General features: G+C 52.8%; 8 protein-coding genes across 8 annotated transcripts; 2 read left to right on the forward strand and 6 right to left on the reverse strand.

Moving 5' to 3' along the window:
• Positions 1-506: 506 nt before the first annotated feature.
• Positions 507-2,587, reverse strand: CH63R_01451 (uncharacterized protein; the record flags this gene model as incomplete). Its single annotated transcript, XM_018296426.1, has 4 exons — positions 507-1,394; positions 1,490-1,933; positions 2,038-2,428; positions 2,526-2,587. 4 exons carry the CDS (start codon positions 2,585-2,587, stop codon positions 507-509), a joined length of 1,785 nt encoding a protein of 594 aa, XP_018164788.1.
• A 1,349-nt stretch (positions 2,588-3,936) lies between these two features.
• On the reverse strand, positions 3,937-6,615 carry CH63R_01452 (uncharacterized protein; the record flags this gene model as incomplete). The annotated part of the gene is made up of 1 exon (XM_018296427.1): positions 3,937-6,615. The coding sequence occupies one exon, from the start codon at positions 6,613-6,615 to the stop codon at positions 3,937-3,939; it is 2,679 nt and encodes an 892-aa protein (XP_018164789.1).
• Positions 6,616-6,800: 185 nt separating this feature from the next.
• Positions 6,801-8,762, forward strand: CH63R_01453 (uncharacterized protein; the record flags this gene model as incomplete). Its single annotated transcript, XM_018296428.1, has 4 exons — positions 6,801-7,521; positions 7,612-7,853; positions 7,917-8,568; positions 8,632-8,762. 4 exons carry the CDS (start codon positions 6,801-6,803, stop codon positions 8,760-8,762), a joined length of 1,746 nt encoding a protein of 581 aa, XP_018164790.1.
• A 264-nt stretch (positions 8,763-9,026) lies between these two features.
• On the reverse strand, positions 9,027-10,585 carry CH63R_01454 (uncharacterized protein; the record flags this gene model as incomplete). The annotated part of the gene is made up of 2 exons (XM_018296429.1): positions 9,027-9,685; positions 9,760-10,585. The coding sequence occupies 2 exons, from the start codon at positions 10,583-10,585 to the stop codon at positions 9,027-9,029; spliced, it is 1,485 nt and encodes a 494-aa protein (XP_018164791.1).
• A 1,690-nt stretch (positions 10,586-12,275) lies between these two features.
• CH63R_01455 (uncharacterized protein) lies at positions 12,276-12,828 on the reverse strand (the record flags this gene model as incomplete). Its single annotated transcript, XM_018296430.1, has 2 exons — positions 12,276-12,451; positions 12,531-12,828. 2 exons carry the CDS (start codon positions 12,826-12,828, stop codon positions 12,276-12,278), a joined length of 474 nt encoding a protein of 157 aa, XP_018164792.1.
• A 3,051-nt stretch (positions 12,829-15,879) lies between these two features.
• On the reverse strand, positions 15,880-16,320 carry CH63R_01456 (uncharacterized protein; the record flags this gene model as incomplete). Its single annotated transcript, XM_018296431.1, has 2 exons — positions 15,880-15,945; positions 16,000-16,320. The coding sequence occupies 2 exons, from the start codon at positions 16,318-16,320 to the stop codon at positions 15,880-15,882; spliced, it is 387 nt and encodes a 128-aa protein (XP_018164793.1).
• Positions 16,321-18,115: 1,795 nt separating this feature from the next.
• Positions 18,116-18,433, reverse strand: CH63R_01457 (Fructosyl amino acid; the record flags this gene model as incomplete). Its single annotated transcript, XM_018296432.1, has 1 exon — positions 18,116-18,433. One exon carries the CDS (start codon positions 18,431-18,433, stop codon positions 18,116-18,118), a length of 318 nt encoding a protein of 105 aa, XP_018164794.1.
• A 1,066-nt stretch (positions 18,434-19,499) lies between these two features.
• Positions 19,500-21,375, forward strand: CH63R_01458 (Pantothenate transporter liz1; the record flags this gene model as incomplete). Its single annotated transcript, XM_018296433.1, has 4 exons — positions 19,500-19,699; positions 19,753-19,822; positions 19,896-20,009; positions 20,179-21,375. 4 exons carry the CDS (start codon positions 19,500-19,502, stop codon positions 21,373-21,375), a joined length of 1,581 nt encoding a protein of 526 aa, XP_018164795.1.
• Positions 21,376-21,741: the final 366 nt, after the last annotated feature.

Here is a 21,741-nt window from a genome sequence, read left to right on the forward strand (position 1 = left end):
GGTGTTGCTGATGTCAATGTCGTTTCGGTTTCAGGATCATTGTGAAGTTTGCTGGATCAATGATGTTTTGGGCATTAACTCCGTTGTAATTATTGCGTATGTCTCCAACCAACCGTTCGATACGAGCAAAATGGATGTGCCGCATGCACGATTCAGGTGGCCTCCCCTGGCACCAGCAAGCTTGCAGGCGGGGGGCAGTGCAGGCACCACAATCGCCGGTTATGCTGGTGAATAACTGCATTAGATTGATACGTGAGTGGCTCCATAGGAACGTCTAATTATCTAATCAATTCCGACTTGAAGCAATCACGCACCATGGGTCAGTGATAGTGCTGTACGAAGGGTAAATTGAGTCTGGAAAATATAAATCGTCCTTCGCCCCGTGCTGTGGCATTATAGCCAGGTGCGTGGACTGCAATACACGTCTTAGAGTGATGAACACGATCCACTGAGGTGTCCTTGCTGCTCATCGACGAAGAGAATATAAGATGGACGGATGGAGTGCACTAAGCCTTGCCAACCACCAACGACGCCTCTGATATGCCCCTTTCCGCCAGAGCCCTCTCCCAGGATTCCGTAGTCTCCGTCATATTGCGTCTCAGGGTTTTGGCGCTCAGGTGTTTTGTGTACCGGTCGATGGCCAAGATGACCAAGAAGATCAACGCCACAGTGGGCAACGTGGCGCCGCTCCCAAGATACCTGAAGATGAACTTGTCCGACGCCGCACCGGCGGCCAGCCCGACGGCCAACAGGGCGGCCAAGCCTCTGGTCGTGATGGCGGCCTTGTCGAAGATGTTGAGGGGCCGGTCCTTGTGCCTGGTGATGAGGATGAAGATGGCGAAGGACGCGACGACGAAGAGGAACGAGGACCAGTAGTAGATGTAGACGGTCGAGTAGGCGGGCTGCGCGACCTCGCCGACGTCTTCGTCCGTGGGCGAGCTGACGCCGTTGTACGACTCGAAGAGCACGCCGAGCACGCGTTTCGTCATCGACCGGAACGCGTTCGGCAGGAAGAGGGAGTCGCCGCCCGTCGTGTTGGCCGGCGAGCAGACGCCCGTGATGTTGCCGATGCTGTAGATCTCCTGGTATATGAAGGGGATCATGCTGCGCGTCTCGGCGCTGTCGGGCATCTTGAGGTTCTTGAACGAGGTGGTGATGGACTCGGCGAGTACCTGGCCGTCCTGGTTCTCGGTGATGCATGCTTTGCGCACGTCTCGGAAGAAGTCGCTGAAGTAGCTGAGGACCTGCCAAGCCAATGCGATCTGCTGTGACCCCTCCACAACACCGATCATGCCGAGATGGAAGGGGAAGTGCAGCGCCGCCCAGATCTGTTGGCGGACGGTGCCGAACTTGCACTCCGGCGGGTTGTCGAAGTAGAGCATCCAGCAAAACATCTGGTCCATGTTAGTAAGAGGGAGGAAGGGGGGAAGAGTCCAAGAACCACGGAAGGCTCGGAAGGAATAGCATGGACAACACGACGACTACGTACTAGGATGAAGACGGTGCAACCAATGATCAAGCAGGCGTCGAGCCGTAGGCCTGTGTCACCCATGATGATGCCGATGGTCTTGGTGGCGCCGATGGCGCCCTCGCCGATGATGACGAGGGTAAAGAGTCCCATGCGCTCCGTCAGATGTGTGTGTTTGAAGCTGAGGCTCTTCCAGATGGACGACAGTCCCAGGGTGATGCCGATCTCGATCAGGAGGATGATGTACCAGACGTAGTAGATGCCAAGGCCGTTGCCGGACTCGGGGGAGAAGGCCGGTGTCATCGAGTAGAAGGCGCCGCCGGAAAAGATGAAGAGGACAATGGTGAGGGAGAGGGGCCAGTTTAGGGCCTTTGTCTTCTTGCGGACGAAGTGAAGGGCGACAGAGTACTGCGCGACGAGCAGCAGGCGAGTCGCGAAGAGGATGTTGCAGAGCAGTTGGAAGTTCTGAAAGTTCGTTAGCTTTTTGAGGAGGTCTCCCGAGTGTTCCGCCACCGCAACGTTGACAATGAGGATAATGCCAATGACGTTAGCGACAAGAAGTCCCGTACCGCATTGTTGTGCTCCTTGGTCCCGGGGCTGAACGAGGACCCCACCAGCGCGAAGCCGACGAACAGCAGGAACTGCAGGATCTTGCACATGCGCTCGTAGCCCGAGTCGATGGAGAAGCGAACATCGTGCAGCGTAATCTGGAACCAGGTGAACCAGATGATGCTGAAGAAGCCGAGGTAGGCCGCGAGGCTGCCGAGGTTGGTGATGGAGTGCGTCTGCGTAAAGGTCTCGAGGTTGGCGACGAAGAAGAGGTCCGAGAAGAGCTCGATGGTGTTGGCGCTGTGCCGCACGCACAGCTTGATCTCGCCCGTGTCCTCGTCGGCGGACGCCACGGGGGACTCGATCCAGGTCAGAGGCGCGATCTTTTCTTCCTGGAGGTAGTCGAGACCCCTGTGGGGGCGCGATGGATCGTCAGCTGCAGGACGATGCGCGAGACCACATCGAGATGGCCGTGAGAGAGAGAGAGAGAGTGTTGAAGTCAACTCACCAGCTGATCGAAGAGCTGTCGGAATCAACCCGGCGGACCTGGCTGCTCGGGAGCTTCGCCATGGCTGGCGGCGATGATGGATGGGGGCGTTAGACGCCTTGCGGGAACGTCTGCTTGTCACTTTCACGTTCGTCTTGCGAGTCCGAGGAAGAGGTTTGTCATTCTGTAGCGGGAGAGCGAGCGAGATGCAAGTTGGATGGGGGGGAGCAAAGAGTGGTTAACAACGCGGCATGGTCGGAAAGGCCGTCGTACCGGGGGGACACCAACTCAGCCCAACTCAGCCCTGTGGTCCCCAACGAAACGACCGGAGCCATCCTCGAGTTTTGTCCAGACCCAGACCCGACGCAACTGGGAACTGTGGTGGTCTGAGAACCGCACTAACGAGTCATCGCCCTCGAAGATTGCCGTTTTGCGAAGGGACGCGGGAGGGCATTGGTTGTCTCTAGTCTTAAGGTTCCAGCTTGCGTCTCCACACATGGTGTCGATTCGCTCTCGGTATCGGTCTCGGCCATTTCAGGGGGAATGGGGGGGGGGGGGAGGGTTATCGTGTTAATCAATGAGCTGTGTGAGACCGCAATTTTTACCAATGTGAGTCTTAGATTGATGGAAACTCAAACAGTTTCCAACCGGCTTGCTATGTAGAGCCACCAAGGAGACGAAACCACAGAGAGAGCGGGCTACTATAACGGGGACACTCTTCTCTATGGATGTCTAAGATACATTTGTTAGGTTATAGGGTCTGAGGAAACTTTTGCCTTTTGTGATTATGGCGTAAAGATGACCCATAGTTGCTTTGCATTGTGACTTGCATAGGCAATATGGCACATTTGTTTTCTGTTCTTGGTGGCCGATACGCGGCCGTCGTTGCTGTTGTTCGAGGAATTGAATCAACTCAACGTCAACAACAGCCGTTATGGAGGCCCTTCCAACCATAGCGATAACACTCATTTGTAGAGACTTCATTGCAACAACTTTCAACAGACTTTTGTTTACTGGAGAGTGGAAGCTAAGCAAATAAGAAAAAAGAGTAAATACCGCCCGAATGTAAAGGGACTTCGCTCAATCGACTGCCCCTATCTGCCAAGCTTATGTAGACTGGAAATAAGATTGGGTTTATAATGTCGGCGTAACCCCCCCTCTCCATTATGAATCACGATCTATGGGTACTTAGAGGTAACCAAGATCTAAGCCGAGTGTCTATGACACTCCAGTAAGTGCTGAAAAAACTTGAATTCATACTTAAGAAAAATGTAAAAGGTATTGATGATGCGTGGTACTACAGCGGCAGAGTAGTGGAGGTATTTTCTTCATTCAGTCCCGAGCTGCCGCCTGACGTAGTGCATACACCAGAAATATCAGTAGACTACAGTTTCAATCTAAAATAATTTATATACAAAACTTGGCTTCCGTGCTATCGGAATGAGACTCCAGTCACATTGTAAACCCCCAAAATCTTCATCCAGCTAATTCTTTCAAATAAAACAACTGCTTCGTCAATCTGGCCTTCCTCTGGAGAAGTTACGTCGAATGCATTGTCAGGAGGATTCTTACAGACACAATCAACACATTGGCCAGACATTTCCACCGACGTATGGCCATTATAGCCAGAGACTAGCCGAAGGAAACGCAACACGGGACCTTCGAGGGTTTGAACCATGACGGGAATAACCCCCGCCGCCCATAAGGTCTGGAGGTTGGGTTTAACGTCGATTGAGAAGCCGCCGTCAGTTGGAGAGAAGTAAAACACGCCTCCAAACGGGCCACGTGTTTTCAATGTGCTCCGGATCTCCGACGAAAGCAAGAAACAGAGTATGTCCTGCTCGTCGAGCCCCGGGACGACGTCGGCCACTTCCTTGACTGTTCGACACGTCACTTGCCGAAACAGAAAGTCCCGCCAGGTCCAGTCAGACACTCTGACGCTCTTGGCTATAAGGATCACAAAGCCGGCAATGATCCAGGAGAACATGGTGAGATTGAAGGGGTCGACGCCCGTTATCCTCTCGCCCACAAAGAAGCCACAAGCCAGCCCGCCCAAAACCAGAGCTGCGCTGAACAACGACACCCTGACGACGAAATCAGGGCATTCAACGACTATGGATGACTCATGAATCTTCCACTTTCTGATGATATTTTCCAGACGTTTTCGCTTTTCTTGGGCCTCGTTGAGAGCCGCTATAACCTCCCTTGGATTTCTGGTTGCCGATGTTCCCACCCTCGCATGGTTCAGAGGCGGAAGCTGTCTGTCGAGCACATTGTGTCTTCTTGCCGCGATTACCGAGTTCGACAACGACGATAAAGTGTCCGTTGGCCGACCGCCTTCCGCATTATCTGCCCAAAGATTCACAAACGCATAGAAGGCGGTCCCTGATTTTGTGGAGGGTGTGTGCTCCGTCGGCACATCTGACCTAGTGGGGGCGGCGCTTTTGGTTGAGGCATACTCATGATCCTCTGGTTCCTCGAAAGCCGAGAGGGCGCTGATTGTTTGTAGGCTGCTTTGGAAACCTATCCCGACCTCGGGATGACAGAGGGAGAGACACGTCGCGATAGCGACAAAATCAAACAGTGTTCGTATGGTCAAACGCCGCCGCACGTGATTGAAACGCTGTTCCCCATCGACATCCTCATTGTGACGCTCCAACTCGACCACCAAGACCGTCTCCGGTTCATCTGAGCCTTTAGACGCGCTTTTAGATCGATCACTCATTGTCTCATCAGTGGCCTGGTCCCCGGGCGGTGGAATATGGGCTCTGGACGACAGGATGCTGCTTAGTTTATCGATGATTGTGATAGAGTTCGACGCGAACGCAACCGGTATCAGTCCAGGGGAACCGGATACCTCCCCATTCCGGGCTTGGCAGAGCAGAGTGCGGGTGCCAGCTATGCCGGCTGGATAAACGATGGTACAAATGTCCACGGAGCCGCTTCTTGCCGACCTGGGGTTTTGAGCGCCGAGGCCCCTCAAAACTCGTATGAAGCAGTCCGTCAGCCAGCCAGAAACAACTTCGACCTCCCTGCGATAGCGAGTGTGCGTAGGACTGTTGTCATTCAGCGGTTGTTGGGCGTCGTCGTCCCTGAAATGTTCTGGTCCGAGGGTATCCTGATGGTCTTTCGAATTTCGAAAGCAAATTGCGACATTTTTTGAAAATTCCCTGACCAAGAACTTTATCTTCGTCGAAAGCTTCGCTAGACAAGCTAGCACAACAACAAGCCAGTAATCATTGTCCCGGCCCCTTACCGCTAGTAAAACCAGGGTCGCCGTAACCTGATCCACAAGGTAATAACACTGCTCAAGTTCAAAGTCATCGAGATTGCGATGCTGATCCTCTGCTGTGTCACCTCGGCGTTTTGCCTTGTACTCTTGATAACTAATATCATCGGGATCAGAGCGTTGGCGGCGGCCAGGCAAATCGTCTTCCTCGCCCCAAGCCTGGCGAAGGGCCCAATAGCTCTCGCTGAACCGTTTCGAGGGCCTGGTATTGTCCGGGAGCCGTTCGAGCAAAAGGCTGTCATCTATGACACACACGTGCAAAGCCGCACGAATCCGGTCTGCTAGCACTTGCAGTTTTTTTGAGTTTTGTCGAGTGAGCGAATAATGAATGATTTCGTCGCTGTCGAGCTTCAACACGGGTACCAGCATGTCCTCTGTGCCGTTGACAACTTGAATGAATCTCCTGACTTCAAGCTCCCAAAGCCTTTCTTGAAGCCATGATGCATTGTCCCCAGCATAAGGCCTCAGGTTACCGAATAGTGGTAGCCTGTTCGTAGTCCTTGAGCGCCGGTCTGTTGGACGAGGAAGGCAGAACCGCATCACTCGAGAAACAGTGAGATTCCGGCTTCTGTGGTGCTTTGCAGGCTTCACCCCGCTCTCTGGGCTGTGGGCGGCAATAGATTCAGATGAACTGGAATCGACATGATGTCTTCGTCGCCTTGAAGGCCCAGCCATCGTTTCAAGAGCTGACGGCAAGGATGTAAACGTAAGTGTGTTTATGTGATGATATTGCAGATGATTCGCAACTGAACACGTCTCCTCGGCGACGTTGCCAGTTCTCAGTTCTTTTGAGGGATTTTCTCGGCCGTGGTCATCTGTCATTTTTCTGGTTTGCCAGCCACCTCGGCGACTAATCATTAGTATATGATTGGTGACCTCGTATCTGCAAGTCTCTTCCGCCGCAGAGACAAGTCATATACATATATGCACCTGCTTCCTCATTTCCTCCCACCTCTCGAGGACTTTACCGACTGAAGTTTCATCGATTACTCACACAAGCACAAAAAATGGCATCGTCGCAACATATGAAAGAATTTCAATCCTTCATCAATTCACGGAAACCGCCGTCAACAGCTCAGCATTCGCGTCCTCCAAGTATCTTGGCATCCGACGCCACTAGCGACGAAAGGCATGCACGGTACGAAGATCTATCGGACTCGTCCAGTTCTTCAGGCCATGGCAATACATCTCGCGACCCTGAGCGGGGTGTCCGATGGGCCGTCCCGAGCACTCCAACGGAGTATTCGGATGAGCGAATAGAAGACAGCGACGTCTTTTTCGTGACTCAGAAACTGCAGACACTGATCAATGAAATACGCGTCAAGGCAGGATTTATTCCGCTGATGAATACTTTGCCAAACAAGAAGCCCGTTTCTATCCGGTTCGACTCATCGTTCATGCCTTTGTTGCTCATTTTTCCACAGCTCAACTTGGCTCTGGGCGGAACCGATATAGACGATGACACCAAAGAGAACATTGAACACCTCATGGACTGGGTTTTCACCACGTTGGTGCCGAGTCGCGACTTTGACAGACCACACTCGCTTAAAATTGCCGTCGGAGAACAGGGAAAGATGCTGAAAACCGGGAGAGTGGCTTTCAAAGACCTGCACAAGCTCTTTTTGCCGGGGGATTTGATATACACCAGGAATCGAACCGAAATGGGGAGTCTAGCCTACGAAAAGTGCTGGATAACCCAGGAATGCTCCTTCGTCCGTGTTCCAGATGGTGTGGTTTTCGAACTAACGGCTCTAGAGTTGACTTGGAATTCAAAAGTTTCCAAACTGGCCGCGAGTTCCTGTTGAATACCTATTGAAGAGTACGATGGCGAAGAGCCCATCGACGTTCAGGTTCTCTCGGTCGTGCCTCTCAAATCTTTGCCAGCGACTGAGAGGGATGTATTGGTCAAGAGACTAACAGCACGAGGAAAAACCTACGCGGAGCTTTGCCATAAGCCAGCTTCTTCAACTGTTTGGAACTACCACGGCCCATCTTTGCGATACTTTAGCGACGAAGAGACATTTTGTGTGTCAGATCGCTGGCGTCCATGGGATCGAAAGGTATGTCATAGAGTTTCACGCGGCATGATGGCTGTCGTTACTGACAAGCTAATTGGGGTCCAGATCAGCGGAAGAGTTCTTCTTCATCAGCATTTGACTCATAAGTCAAGTCGCAAAGCCCAAACACCCTCCTTGTGTGTGGAGGTTACCGACGAGTTGACCATCAACAGCTACTTGATATGCTCAGGCCGAGTACTCATCAGAACCATACCTGATTTGGTAAGAGAAAGCATCTTCTGCGACCTCTTGAGACCCATCAAATGGAACAGTTCAGCCCTCAATGCCAATCACGCCTTGGCCGCAGACAAAATGCTAGACATGATTCGGAACTTCAGCACTGGGGTGGAATCGACAAACCAAAGCCCTGACACTTCTCCATCGAAGCGGCTTATAGTTATCTTGCGTGGGAGAGAAAGTGAATTTGAGCATGTTCTAAATGGTAACAATCTTACTTGTCTCCTTGAGTCTTTCGTATATCTTAACCAACTCGGGCTAACAGTCCCATCACGCACAGCCGTGGCAGAAAGTGCCCGGCGCGCATTCATCTTTGTAGACATTCTGGATCACATAACTGCCGACCGCCATCCTCTCTACTCATTGGCCTTTGTTACACATCAGGCAGTTTTATCGTCCGCGGTGTTGGGCCTGCAGAACCTCGGACCGCTCGTCGCAAAGCGATCATTTGACCAACCCGACCGGTGTGCACACATCAATAGTGAGTGGTTTGGCTGATACCAGCGCGAAGACGCTATGTTGCTAATGTGTCTCCGTGTCATAGAATGCCGTCAAATCCTGGAGAAGTTTTCCGGGATCGCCTTAATCTGTCTTGGAGACGAGGATGAGATGGACCCGTCCTTCGAGCGCCTCGGACTTGTGCATATCAGACTCGATGAGAGCCCGGCAGCCTGAGCTATCATTGTCTGCATGATGAACCGGGAGAACCGAGCCACCATTCGAAGAGTATCGTCACTTGATACCAGGTCCTCGAAAAAGAATCTACTTGGGCATAGCAGCCTCAACGAAAGCAAGGCACAAGCAGCAGATGAGCATCACCAAATGCAAACCGTGTCAACTCGAAGAAACAAGCTACCTGAAGGTGCCCTTCTTCAAGGAGACATGCCAGAACCCTCTGAAAGCCGTGCAGCAAGATGATGGAAACTGAGATAGAATGGGCTACGGGCTGCTAACCTCCTGAGACTGTGGCACGGCCTCAATCACTTGGGCCAGGCTCATTTTGTCTATCTTGCTGGTCAACGCTTGAAGCAGACCTTCTATTATAAGGTCCTCCTCCTGCTGCTCCAGGAGCTCCAGAAGCATCGTCTCTATGTCAACCGCCAACTGCAGAAAAGCGTTTGCAGCGCCACCCAAGTCAAGGGCGTACACCCGGGGCCGTACCGCCGTGATGCACTCAGAGATGCGATCCAGGTTCTTTCGAAATATTTCCTCAAGCGGGTTGACATCGTCAAAGTCTTGGGCAGCTTGGGTGGGTTTTGGAAGGAAGCGCTTGGTTTCAACGGCGAAGCGGTAGGTATCGGCCGTTGCTGTTTTGAGGGCTTCTTCATTTTTCCAGGTCATGGAGGAGCCTTCCCAGCCTATGTTCTTGAGGCGGAGCATCTGGCGCAGGGCAAGGCTGGCGTCGTTACATTTCTCGCCGAGACCGCTCGCGAGCAGCGTCTCGTAGGTTTCCTCGGATGAGATGAGAGGATGGGCGAGTCTCTTGATTTCCAAGAGCGCTTCAGAGTAGAGCTTTTGGTATTCTGGCGTATACATTTTGCCCCTGGCCTTATTTAGACCCGGACTTTCTCGGGTTCGAGACTTCGTGGACAGCGTCGCTAAGGCCCCAGATTAGCAGGCGATGGGGAAGACTAGAAGAGTCGTAATTCGATATAATTACACAGATTCTTACCTCTTTCTAACCCGTATCTCGAACAATGTTCCCTGATGTCATTCATCCATGGCTCTTCTGCCCAGTCGTTCCGGTACACACCACAGACTTCGGCGCCAATGAGGATTTGCAGCTGCCTAAGAGGACTGAAATGCGAATGATAGTTCACCGCGTGGCTCGGATGGAAGCCGTTTACCTTTCGGAACTTGACAAGCTCATGCTTTTGCTTTTGCCCTTCGGGTCTGATTCTGGCAATTTCTGGATGCTTGGAATCGTCTCCAAACTTGTTTCCTATAGCAATGTGCTCAAGCATGTAGGCCGACCCCTTGACCTTCCTTGCCCTACCGTGGGGCATGTCTAATCTGCCCGCGCAAAGCAACACATCAGGTCTCTTGTCCAAGATGGTCTCGACCGACGTATGGAAAGCATTCTTTAGCCTCGTGTCGTCGACATCAGCCAAGCTTTTTGTAACGTACGGCACGAGGTCAATAACGGCAATATTCTTGCTGATGTCCATGGTCCCGCAGGAAACCACTGAGAATATGTCGTCGAGGGCGCGGAGGGTCTCGCAGTCGGCGATAACGGCATCGAGGCCTTGTTCGAATGGGTGGTTGTGCCGCGGCTGCTGAAGCAAGACGGCGATACCGCCCATGACTGGCGGACCCGCCAGCTTTGCCGTGACCTCAATCTCGGCGATAGGTAGCTCCAGCGACCGGCCTTCCGCTTCTATTCGGGAAACGTGTTTGGACGGCTCTGTGTGGGGCTGAAAGACGGGTTTGAACAGTCGCCTGATGCGGTGGTCAATCGCTATGTCGAGGCAGACCGAATTTTCCACCACGGGAGACATGATTCCCTTCCTTTGCAACGAACACTTTGATAGAATCAAGAGACACCAACCCCAAGCGGCTGGTGTGGAGGTGACGAAGCAAGACTGATATCCGGGTCTCTCCCTGTTCGTTTTGTACTTGGATCCCACTTGAATGACCTGGAATGTTCATTTTGTGCCTTTACCAGATAGGGAGAGACAAGCTCAGCTCCTGCACCTCACGCTGGAAGTGGTATTCCGCATATGCCACGTGGCCCGGTGATCCTTGCAGACTCGAGTGCAAGTATTGATCTCCGCACCATATGATTCGTTGCGTCCTGATGCCGCGGCCGTTTTTGTGCAAGCCACTGACTTGGCTTCCGAATCTGTAACCACTGAGAGCTTCTTGTTGACGCCGGGGCATCCCGGCCATCAGAAACAACAGCTGATACTGACATGTTGATAAAATTCGTCGATCTGCCTTCTCCATCGTTCCAAAGAAAGGCAATCTCGGGCATTTCCCGTCAGGAGAAACCAACTCAACATTCTCTTCTTGACTCTAGCACCCACGAGAGCTCCAGCTGGTTCATCAATAAGTATTTTCGGGAGAATGAAGTTGGGCTAGTGATTCTCGAGGCTTGAGCTTCCTGCGGTGTGATGTTGTCTTTGCCGTGATGGTCGCTGGGAACGAATGTCGGGAGGGGTAGCCATTGACGGTACCACCTCTTCATCATATCTATTGCACTATCAAGCGGAAAAGCGGGAGCATTTGTTCTAAGTGTAAGTCGACAGTTGATGTCACAAGCTTAGAGGGTATGTTACAATGCTACAAACTTTCCCAGGAAGGCCACTGCCTTTACAATGGAACTGCTGACCTTCTGTTAAGTCTAACAGAATCTACAATAAACAAGATGTAGGAGGCTGAACACGAACTAGGAATTAGTTCCATCAGTAATATTGATCTACCGCTGTATTATGCTTTGGTAGTTTAGTCGGGAAGAGTATATTTGATACGGAACAGCTGATTCGCACCCTTCACAAGTTCCACCGGCATGATTTCCATCGTCGCTGCTTAACCTAGCATCGAGTTCTCGCTGCTACTATTGCTACCATGGTAGGATTTACAGCTGGACGTACTTTTAATCAACTGAGCAACGATGTATTATCCAGCAGAAGAAAGAACTGGCAGTTTAATGCCCCCTTTGTCTACGTCTTCTTGGTACCAACTACAGCATCGTTCCATGTATATTGCACATTCGCCGTGTTAGACGTTTCCCACCCTTCTTCCTTGGCTGACTCTAGACAGGGTCTTTTCGCTTGGGGCATATTTATGAACTAGATTTACTCATCGCATCTTGGCTTTTTGAGAGACAGGCTTGAACGAAACATCCATTAATTAGACGAAACTCTGCTAAGTAGTCGCTTTAAGTCGAGACTAAAGATGAAGTCATGACGCGAAATGGCTTCTGATATTGATGACATTCGAGATAGCAAACGGTTGACTGTTTCCAAAGAATGTTTATTGTGCTCTCCAAGAACCCAATTATCTAGAAAAACACATGTTTCAACCTCCAAGCGTTTTTGAGGACCTTGCAGCCGAGCCGTACTCTGACACTGGCCAAGATCGCAGAGATTCGACAACGCTCTGAAGGCGCCGACGCCTCCCGCCTGTCCTAGGCTGAGAGAGTCTTCAAAGCAACACCTCAGAGTCATTCATCTTCGAATCTGAAGTCTAGTTTCTGCCGGTGATCTGGCGGGCAGTGAACTGCGTCAGACATCTGAACTTGCGGTAACCCTCGGTGATGCCGAAAGCGTCGCAGCGGTAGTTGTGGCCGGGGAACAAGATGCATTCGCCGTAAACTTTGCCGTCCAAGCCGTACATCTTGTAACCGCGGTCCTTGTAGATCGCTAATGGAAAAAGAAACTGTCAGCCTTTCTATTTCGTCTTGTCTCGTCTTGCGAACCCTCTGAGGGACAATGAACTTACTCCAGTGGTAAAGGGGGTTGTTGTTGAAGTGCATTTCCAGAATTTGAATCCCGTCGGGCCTGTTGGAAGGGAAGCAGTCTCCCACGCAGCGGACACCAATATATGATCCGCTCACGTCGCCGTAGTTGCCGTAGATGATGGCATTGTTGACCTGACCACAGGGAGGATCGGCTTCGAAAATGGTCCAGCCTGTCGATCCGCCCTGGACGGTCCAAGCGTTGTTCATGTAGATGTCGAAGTTGGCCGTGCAGACGGGCACAAGCGCCAGGAGGGGGGCGATGATTGCTGTGAACTTCATGATGGCGGCTGTTTAGATTTTAATCTGAGTCTGACAACTGCCGAGAAAAGGTGAGAGGAGGTTGGCGATTGTGTCCCAAGACCCGATCTCTTCAGGAAGAGCGAAAGGTTTTCTTTTATACCCAGCGCCAGGCCTACTTCCAGTGACTATGATGGCCGGGGTTGCCGACGATACAAGCTTTTTGGAAGAGCCTCTTTCAGTAGCTGCGCATACACTCGTTCCGAGAACCAGCGAAGACCGAGGCGGACGACAATATTGTTGGCCGATTCGGACTGAGCGCGGGACTCCCTCCCGAGGGAACCAGTTCAGGATGCTTGTGGCCGGGTCATCTTCTACCGTAGCCTCTTCACCGGGCATCGCGAGGCTTGTTGTCACCAAGGGAAGAAAAAAACGAAGAGTGAAGGATTCGGTCCAGACCCACGATGTAACGCAAACCCGCTCTTCGGCTAGGGCGCCAGCCAACTTTGACGTGTTTAGCCTTTCTGCGATTAGACGCCAGTGGTGCAGCATCTAGACCTTCCCAGAGTTGCCTTCCCCTTTGGTGCGGCCGGGCCGCGGAAGGCGGTGAAGTTTCTGTTTTACGATTAATTAAGATCAGATTGCAGTCGGCTGGGGCCAGTGGAGAGACAACGGAGCTAGGTAAACGGGATGCTGTTAGTGTCGTTTGGCAGACAGCCCACGCTGACCATCGCAAGATGTCAAACCCATCGGCTTCTACTGGGATTGAATCCTTCAACAACTGGATCTAAAGCTGTTCTGAAGATGCCAATCCATCTGCTCTAACCCTTGAGTTTAATTCAACCATGAATTCAAGCAAGTCTACATACATACTCTACACTATGAATCAAGTCAAAGTTGTAACAAACTCCATGACCAGTCACAAGCTGGGGTGAATCGTCAAAGGTGCCAGCAGGGGGGTTGAGGCGGCTAGTCCGTTCCGAACCTTTGCCCCGAATGCTGGGGTCCGGGGTCCAGGGTCCAACCCATAGGGACTCGGCCAGGGGTCGCAGCTAAGGGTTCTGCAGTTCTGTAGGATCACTAGCTCACATGTTGAAGAGGCTAAGCTTCGAAACTTAAAGTAGTCTACTTGGCAATGGACTCGAATCCGATGCGGTTATGCTGTTGCCTAAGGTTCGACAAGGTAAGTTTTTTTTATCAGGGCTGGGTTTCTCCCTTTCTCTGCCTTATCTTCTTCATTGCCCATTGTAAATGTTGGCACAGACAGCTAGATGGGAAATATTCTCGTTCTTGAGCCCAAACTTGATGCCTCATCAGTACACTCTACGCCTTCCTCAAAAAGATCACGTAGCTGCTGGTAGTATCCATGTCTAGGCGAGAGAGTGTGAAGATTTCCCCATTAAGAACTTGATGAGGGTGGTAAGAGGAAAGTGATCCAAGCTCATCTAATTCTCTTTCAACGAAAAGTGGGAATGGGATTCATCGTGGTCCTCTCTAAAGACCATGTTTGGATTGAACTCGCTAATACATGCAGGTGCATCTTATCTTGACACGCAAATTATCAGGCATGGATCTTGAGGCGAATCAATCTGGCTCACTGTCTGATTGGACTGACCGGACTCGGCTCGGTCTCGATCAGCCTAACCTATTCTACGCAAAGGCTGCAGCAACAACTCGGAGAACAGGATACACGTCTCTGGCTCCTTTCCCAGGGACTGGATCTGCCCTTTACAGTAGTTCTCAGTCATACTGAGGCTCAAAGCATCATAGATCTCGTGTATTAACCTCACATTGCCTCCCTAATTAGGGCAGATGACAGTGGTTTTTGAAGACTCACAGGCCTTGACAATCTCCGTGTCACTTCTTAAAGGCATTGGAGCCGTTAAAAGACTCTCGGTCATAGACCAGGTATCACAAAATTGGTGGACTTCTTCGAGCCCGTGAGACCGGTGCCAATTGTCGGTGGTTCTACCAAGTCGTCCAGGCAGTTTAATATCGTGAACAGTATGTACGACCCCGTAAGACCTGGAGCGGAGCCAACTGACTGCTTCGACAGTATTGAATGGAAACACGGTTTCTTATCAGGTTCCGGATGTCTTCTTCCACAACCACGACTTGCTCTTTGGAAGCGGAGGGGACGTAGCTCTACTGGCCTGAGCAAGTAAGAAGTTGATATCCAGGATCCGTCACTAACGAGAAGGGAAATGAGCCTTATGAGATGACTTCTGCTAGCAGATGTGAGCAGATATGGTTCATAGCTTACCAAATCGAAGGCCGAACAGCCAATTGGCTGAGTGGTCGAAGATATACGTTGCTTAACTTCGAAATCAACGAGGTGAAATATCGAGGGGTAGAGCAAGCAAGTCGATAGAACGTCTCTGATTTCTTTTTGATTTCTCGGAAATTCCAGCTACGTACACCCATTTCTGATAATGAGCTCTGCCAGAAGCTAGCCACGTCGAACCATAGGTCCTTCACCCCGATGTCTTCATGGTACCGTACCCTGCAGGATTTCTTCCCAAGGATCGACCAAGCCAGCTCTCTCTAAGATCCAATACCCAGATCATCCTTGCAAAAATCCCAATACTGATTTTCGTGCGTATGTGCTCAAGACGCTCTCCCAACCTTCATCGGGCCATGGAAGGTCACTCCCCATGTCCGGGAACATGGAGTCGGCACAGCTCATCCATGCGCCTTCTTTGGGACCTACAATGGCTTCCATGCTGACCTGCCGCAGCGCCTGGTCATCGTCGAAGATTCTCATGTATGGCCTCGACATCAGAAAGCAGGGCGTAGTAATACGTAGCTGCGGGGTTGCCCACACACTCCATCTCCCTACAGAGGCTCTCGTACGCGTGTAGATCGCCGTGTCGTTTCTATCGTCGGCGTCGGCTGCCGCCGAGCCCGTTTCGCGGTCGATGGACACCGAGTAAGCACAATGACTGCCAGGCCCAAAAAGAAAGAGAAAGAAACCGCAGAGGCTCCCAGTAGCGGTATATGATTGGTTCAATGGTGGCTAACAGTTGACATCTATGTCTGCTGATCCTCTCGCGGAAGCCTTTGTGTAATAACCAATGGTACTCGCTGAAGCCTTCATCGAAGGCCTGAGCGGCTGAAATGCACAAGGCCGAGGCGAAAGTCTGATTGAGTCCTCGGACTCTGTAGAACATGTAAACGGCCCCATGTTCATTCTAGGAAAGTTTGTAGACTCACGCGAGAAATCAAAGTTGATTCGAGAATATGTATAGCTCGCAGTGCCCCTCGAGGAGTCCATACACCTGCCGTTGCCGGGGTGGTCGTTGGACGTTTCCGCTCCTGAAAATTGCTGCAGTCTCTTAAGGAAATGCTCGGCGCCGAGTTCTTCCTGAACCTCTTCTTTTGACCGCCTGTTTCGTCCTGTGCGAGAGCGGCGTCGTAAAGTCGACGACCCCAGACCAAACAGACTCCGGAGTCGCCGTTGTCGCGCTGCGCTTGTCGCCGAGACTGTAGACCGCTGACCTGCCCCTCAAGCTTTTTGAAGTACGACTCGGGCATGCTAATGGGCTTCTGCCTTGGGGGATACACGCATTATTTGCCTCGTGTTTGGCATCGCTCGCACGACGTCCCTTTTATGAGTTTGAAGCTCGGTTAGCCACAATCCATCTCGGTAGGCGGCGGCGGGGTTCAGCATATCTCCATTGCACTTCAGCCTCTGAGAATGGCAGGCCTTGCAGGCGATTACGTTGAGCCCCTATGGCGTTTTACCCAATTCGATAAACCCAGTCTTTTGTCTCCTCTTTTCCACGCGTTCTTCCTCGGCCACGATTAGCCGTGCTGGCCTTGGCGACGGCATCGTTACCTGGAGTGGCGGAAGAAATCACGCAGGACGGACGTCTCACACGACATCCGAAACGTGATGTTTGCCAAAATCGACCTCCTGGATACAGTAAAGGTCCAAGATTGTGGGGATGCGGGATTAAGAGGGGAAGGGGACAGAGAGAGACCCACGGCGTCGACGTCTGACATCGAGGTTGGCCTGGTTCAAATAGCAAACAAACATGATCCGGGTCGCTTATGCAGCCTAGGGAATGTTTGCTTGATTGTGCCCCTGCAATCCTCCAGCGGGGGGTCGGCATGCGTTGGCCCCCTTCTCGCTACTGCGCGTGATTGGCACTGTCACTCACACAAGGATAATCTGCTTGTCCAGCGAATGGGCCGTCGGAACGAAACGGACAGGGATGCGGGAGGTGCGTGGGAGGAGTCTTGGAGGTGCTTTGAATCTTGGTGTTTGAGAGAATCGGCGAATGTGAACGTGAAGAGAAGCCGGCTGCCATCGTGAATCGTGTGCTTATCCGCGCGGTAACTGGAAATGAAAAGCACGACAGTTAGACATGGTGATGGGTGGGATGGTTTCATGCTACGAAAAACTACAATGTCCTTTGTTCACGACTCGTTCCAGAGCCTGCTCTGAGTCCATTTCAAAGCAGTCTGTCGTCGCCGGACGCGCTCCGGCTTCTCCAGCCTGAGATATTGGACGGATCGGATGAGCCACGAAGCGGCCACGGAACGACCACAGGCTAGGGTCCTGGAAGCTATCAGCCACTTTGTTATCCTTCCAGGTCCAGAGGGCTAGCCAATCCTTACCAAGCTTCCCCTCCAGCACGTCCACTAGCAATAGGTATAGTATTTGCTTACGATCGGTAGGGGCTTAAAGCCATGATTCCATCTGATTGTCGTGAAGTACAGGTCCGTCGTCTCCGAGTAAGGGCAAACTCTGAAGTTGAGGTCTCTGGACATGCCGTCCCTGCACCGGCAGCTGCACAGGTTGATGAAGCCACTCACATCCGCATGGAAGATGATGTTTGTTGTGCTGATGTTAACCTACTTTTTCTGCCGTCTCTGAAGGCAATCATCATGCCCACACATCCTGATTGCCTCTATCGAGATCATTGATGATGACAGTCTCTTTGTCCTTTCTAACATCGTGCGACGCGAGCTTGGTGACACAAGTCACCGACGTCTGCGCCACGTACTCCGTCTCGGTCACGACCAGAGTTGCAGCATTAGCAACGGCGGCTATGACGACTATATCCGCTTCTTGTGTGGCACCTCCCGTCATCCAAAGTCGTCGTCGAACATAAACTGCTTGATTTAGCATGTGGCAGTGATTGCTGCAGACGCACTCGACAACCCGAGACCGAGCCGCGTCGGCCATTCTCAGGGGTGAGGGCTTGGCCAGAAAGCACCTACATATCAATATCCACTACAGACACCAGCGATCGAATAGCACACCCATCTTCCTATATCAAACCGTACATCGCTCACCCAACTGGTCTCAGTGCTCCACAAGTTAGTCCAGCCCCTGTTTCTCATCTCCCCAGCCGTTGGGGACCCAGACAGCTTTCCGGCTGGCCCCGGTGACCGTTTCGAACGTGCTGTCGAGCTGCGACCTCGCCAGGCTGTGACCTGCCATGAGCCACCCGCTCTCGCGGTACATACTTGCGAAGAGCGAAGCGGGTGGGGGGGGGGGGGGGGGGCTCCTCCACTCCAGCGTGCTCTGAAGGCCCTTCAGCACCGTGACAACCCATTGGGCTAAGTGGTAGGCCGTAGACGTGCCGACAACGTTGCCGTCGATGATGAACACCGAAGGCTTGGCCGTTTCATTCATGAGATGTCGTTCTATTGGAAGTGATTGTGACGAATGAGACTTGCTCCTTGATAAGCCCTTGACTCTTTTAGTGGTTGGACCTCCGACAGGACTCTCGTCAACCTCACCCGCATCTCGACCATGCACCATATCTATCCCCAAGCACGACGCCGTCTTCCGCTCACGATGCAGAAATCACCGACCGGGAAGCCAAACCTCAAGCCGGTGTCGGGGGGAAAAAAAGCAAGCCTGCCTCATGCGTGTGGTACATATCCGTGCTTCCCCAGTACCCATTCCAGTGGGACGGGGAAGACCGATTCACAACCACCCCCCAATCATGCAGCTCGGGTGACAGCCGCCCTGCAGGAATCCTTGTTTGCTCACGTACCGTCAAGGACGGGAGCGCCAGCACTCGATCCGCTTGATGATCCGGCACGCTCGTCACTGGTGCCGCCCCTCCCATCCCCCCACCTCCCCCGAGCCCACCGAATGAGTCCCTTCATCGGAATGGAAGGTCGTCTTGGACGAGTCCTACTTCGTTTTGACTAGGCTTGCCGAGGCGGGCAAAGCACAATGGCTGGGCGAAGAGCCAAACAACGGGCAAAAAGGGCAGAGATAAAGAGGGACGAAGAACCCGGTGCGAAAAGCATGCTTTCCAACACGCACTCTCGGTTTCCTCGCTTTAGCCGCCACTTGACGAATGACGCAAAGCACTGTACTGGGTTGTCTTTTCTACCTTCTCAGCAACAGCAGCAGCAGCCCGTTTTCAGACCCAGACTCCTACTCTATGTGCCTAACTGTCGAGACGCAGTGATCCTTTGGACGACGGGAATCAACATCGAGTGGAGTTGTGTCTCTCTCTGGGCAAGACGTCGAACTGGTCTTTGTCTTGTTCGTCTGGAGGTCCCTCTTCAAGGCATATCGATCCGTCGTTTGCAAGAGACATTAGTGGTGATATTGGGCTCAGTTGACCCCATCGAGCCATCGGCCAGGTTTGTTGAAGACACTAGACGTCCGTCCCCTGTTCGCCACTCGGTTCAAGCATTTAGACGAATACTCGGGCAACCAAAAGGGCTTCAACATCGCCATGGACTCGTCATCAGGCAGCAGCAGTTCGAGTCCCGAGGGTCCCGTTACGACGACGCTGGTTCCTCACGATCTCCCGGAATTGTTAGAGGGCTTGTCCAAGGACGAACTCGCTGCTCTCGAGAAGAAACTGATCAGGAGACTGGACACGAGGATGCTGCCCACGATGATTCTGATGTACATCATGAATTACCTCGACAGGTTGGAAAAAGGTTCCTTGACACCCATGATGGGCTCGGCTTACACTTCTACAGAAACGCGATCGGAGCAGCTAGGCTAGGTGGGCTGGAAGAGGAATTAGGGTTGACAGGGAGCCAGTTCCAGGTAGGCAGGCGTCCATGGTGTATAATACCCCAGAGCAGCCAGTGTGTGACTGACACGACGCCGACAACGTCAGACCTGCGTCTCCATCCTATTCGTTGGATACATACTCATGCAGGTCCCTTCCAACATGCTGCTGAACAAGATCGGTCGTCCTGCCTTGTATCTGACAGGCTGCATGGCCGTCTGGGTTGGTCCAACGCTCTCCCCTTTCCCCTTTCCCCTTTCCCCTTTCCCCCCTCCCCCTCCATTTCAGATCCCTGGCTACTATATCCATGTCCGCATGGCATTGGTGCAACATAAGGCACGGATCCCATACATGAAAGAAGCTTTTACTGACAGCCAGGGGTAACATGTAGGGTGTACTTTGTGCCTGCAGCGGCGCGACGACCAACTACGCCGGGCTCTTGGTGACGCGATTCCTGCTTGGGTTCGTCCAAGCTGCGTTCTATCCAGGTGAGTCCGACGATCCAACGGGCACCAAGTCCAACTTTGGGAAAAAACGAGACAGTCCCCCCCATAACATCATGGCGCGGACAGGTTGCATAGCCACGCTCAGCTCCTGGTACGTCCGCAAAGAGCTCGGCCTCCGCACCGGCCTGTTCTACACCGGCTCCATGCTCTCGGGCGCCTTCTCGGGGCTCCTCGCCGCGGGGATCTTGAGCGGCATGGACGGCACGCTCGGCCTGCTGGCGTGGCGCTGGATTTTCATCACAGAAGGCACCCTCACCGTCGTCATCGCCCTCGGCGCCCTCTTCGTCCTCCCGGACTTCCCGGCCAACACCAGGTGGCTGACGGAGCAGGAGCGGCAGCTGGCCGTGTGGCGTTTGGAGATCGACGCCGCGGGCGAGGAGGACTGGACGGGCTCGTCGTCGTCATCGCAGCCGCTCTTCGACGGATTCCGGATGCTCGTCGTCGACCCGGTCAACTGGATCCTCGTGCTCGTCGTCTACGGCGCCGCGTCGTCCATCTCCATCAACAGCTTCTTCCCGACCATCGTCGGCGGCCTCGGCAGGGACCGCATCGCGACGCTGCTGCTCACCTCTCCCCCCTACCTGCTGGCCTGCTTCGTGTGCGCGGCCGTCTCGTGGAACGCGGGCCGGACGGGAGAGCGGTACTGGCACACCGTCGGCCCGCTGGCCTGCGCGCTCGTCGGGTTCGTCGTGTCGAGCGCGGCGACGGGGGTGGCGCCGCGGTACCTAGGCGCCATGGTCATGCTGCCCGGCATCTACACGGGCTTCAACATGTCCATGTTCTGGACCGCCAACACCATCTACCGCCCGGCCGCCAAGCGCGCCGCCGCCGTGGCCTTCAACAACGCCGTGTCCACGCTGTCGAGCATCTACGGCTCCTACCTGTACCCCAGCCACGCGGCGCCCCGGTTCGTGCTGGCGTTCAGCGTCAACGCCGGCATGGCGTTCATGGCGATTGTGGCATCGACGGCCTTGCACTTTGTGTTGAAGGGGGAGAATCGGAAGCTGGCGTTGAGGGATCAAGAGGCGGAGACTGACGGCCGGACGGTCCTGGTGGGAAAGGGATTCAGATACTTGGTTTAGGCGTGTCTACATCACGCCCTAGAGGTGTTGTAACATATCCAAGTGGTATTTTCAACAGTGAACCAACAAATTAGGTAGTACTAAACATGCTCAAGAAGCATTCTAATGAAGAATAGAATATGCTACACGAATGTTGAGATGAAATCTATTTAAATCAAGCCTCTAACGCCTGTAAATCAAACCCCGCTGGCTATACAACCGAAGATATGCACCCGAATCAATGCTCCAATCAATGCTTCCCAATGCTATCCAATGCTTCCTATGCTCCCAAATGCTGATAATCTGATGAGTGTCATGTCGCCAATGCAAGTCTAAAATCGTTCCAGTCGTTTACCCCCCCCCCCCCCCCCCCCCATACCACCTTCA

The sequence above is a fragment of the Colletotrichum higginsianum genome, chromosome 1, assembly GCF_001672515.1.
Source record: "Colletotrichum higginsianum IMI 349063 chromosome 1, whole genome shotgun sequence".
NCBI classification, from domain to species: domain Eukaryota; kingdom Fungi; phylum Ascomycota; class Sordariomycetes; order Glomerellales; family Glomerellaceae; genus Colletotrichum; species Colletotrichum higginsianum.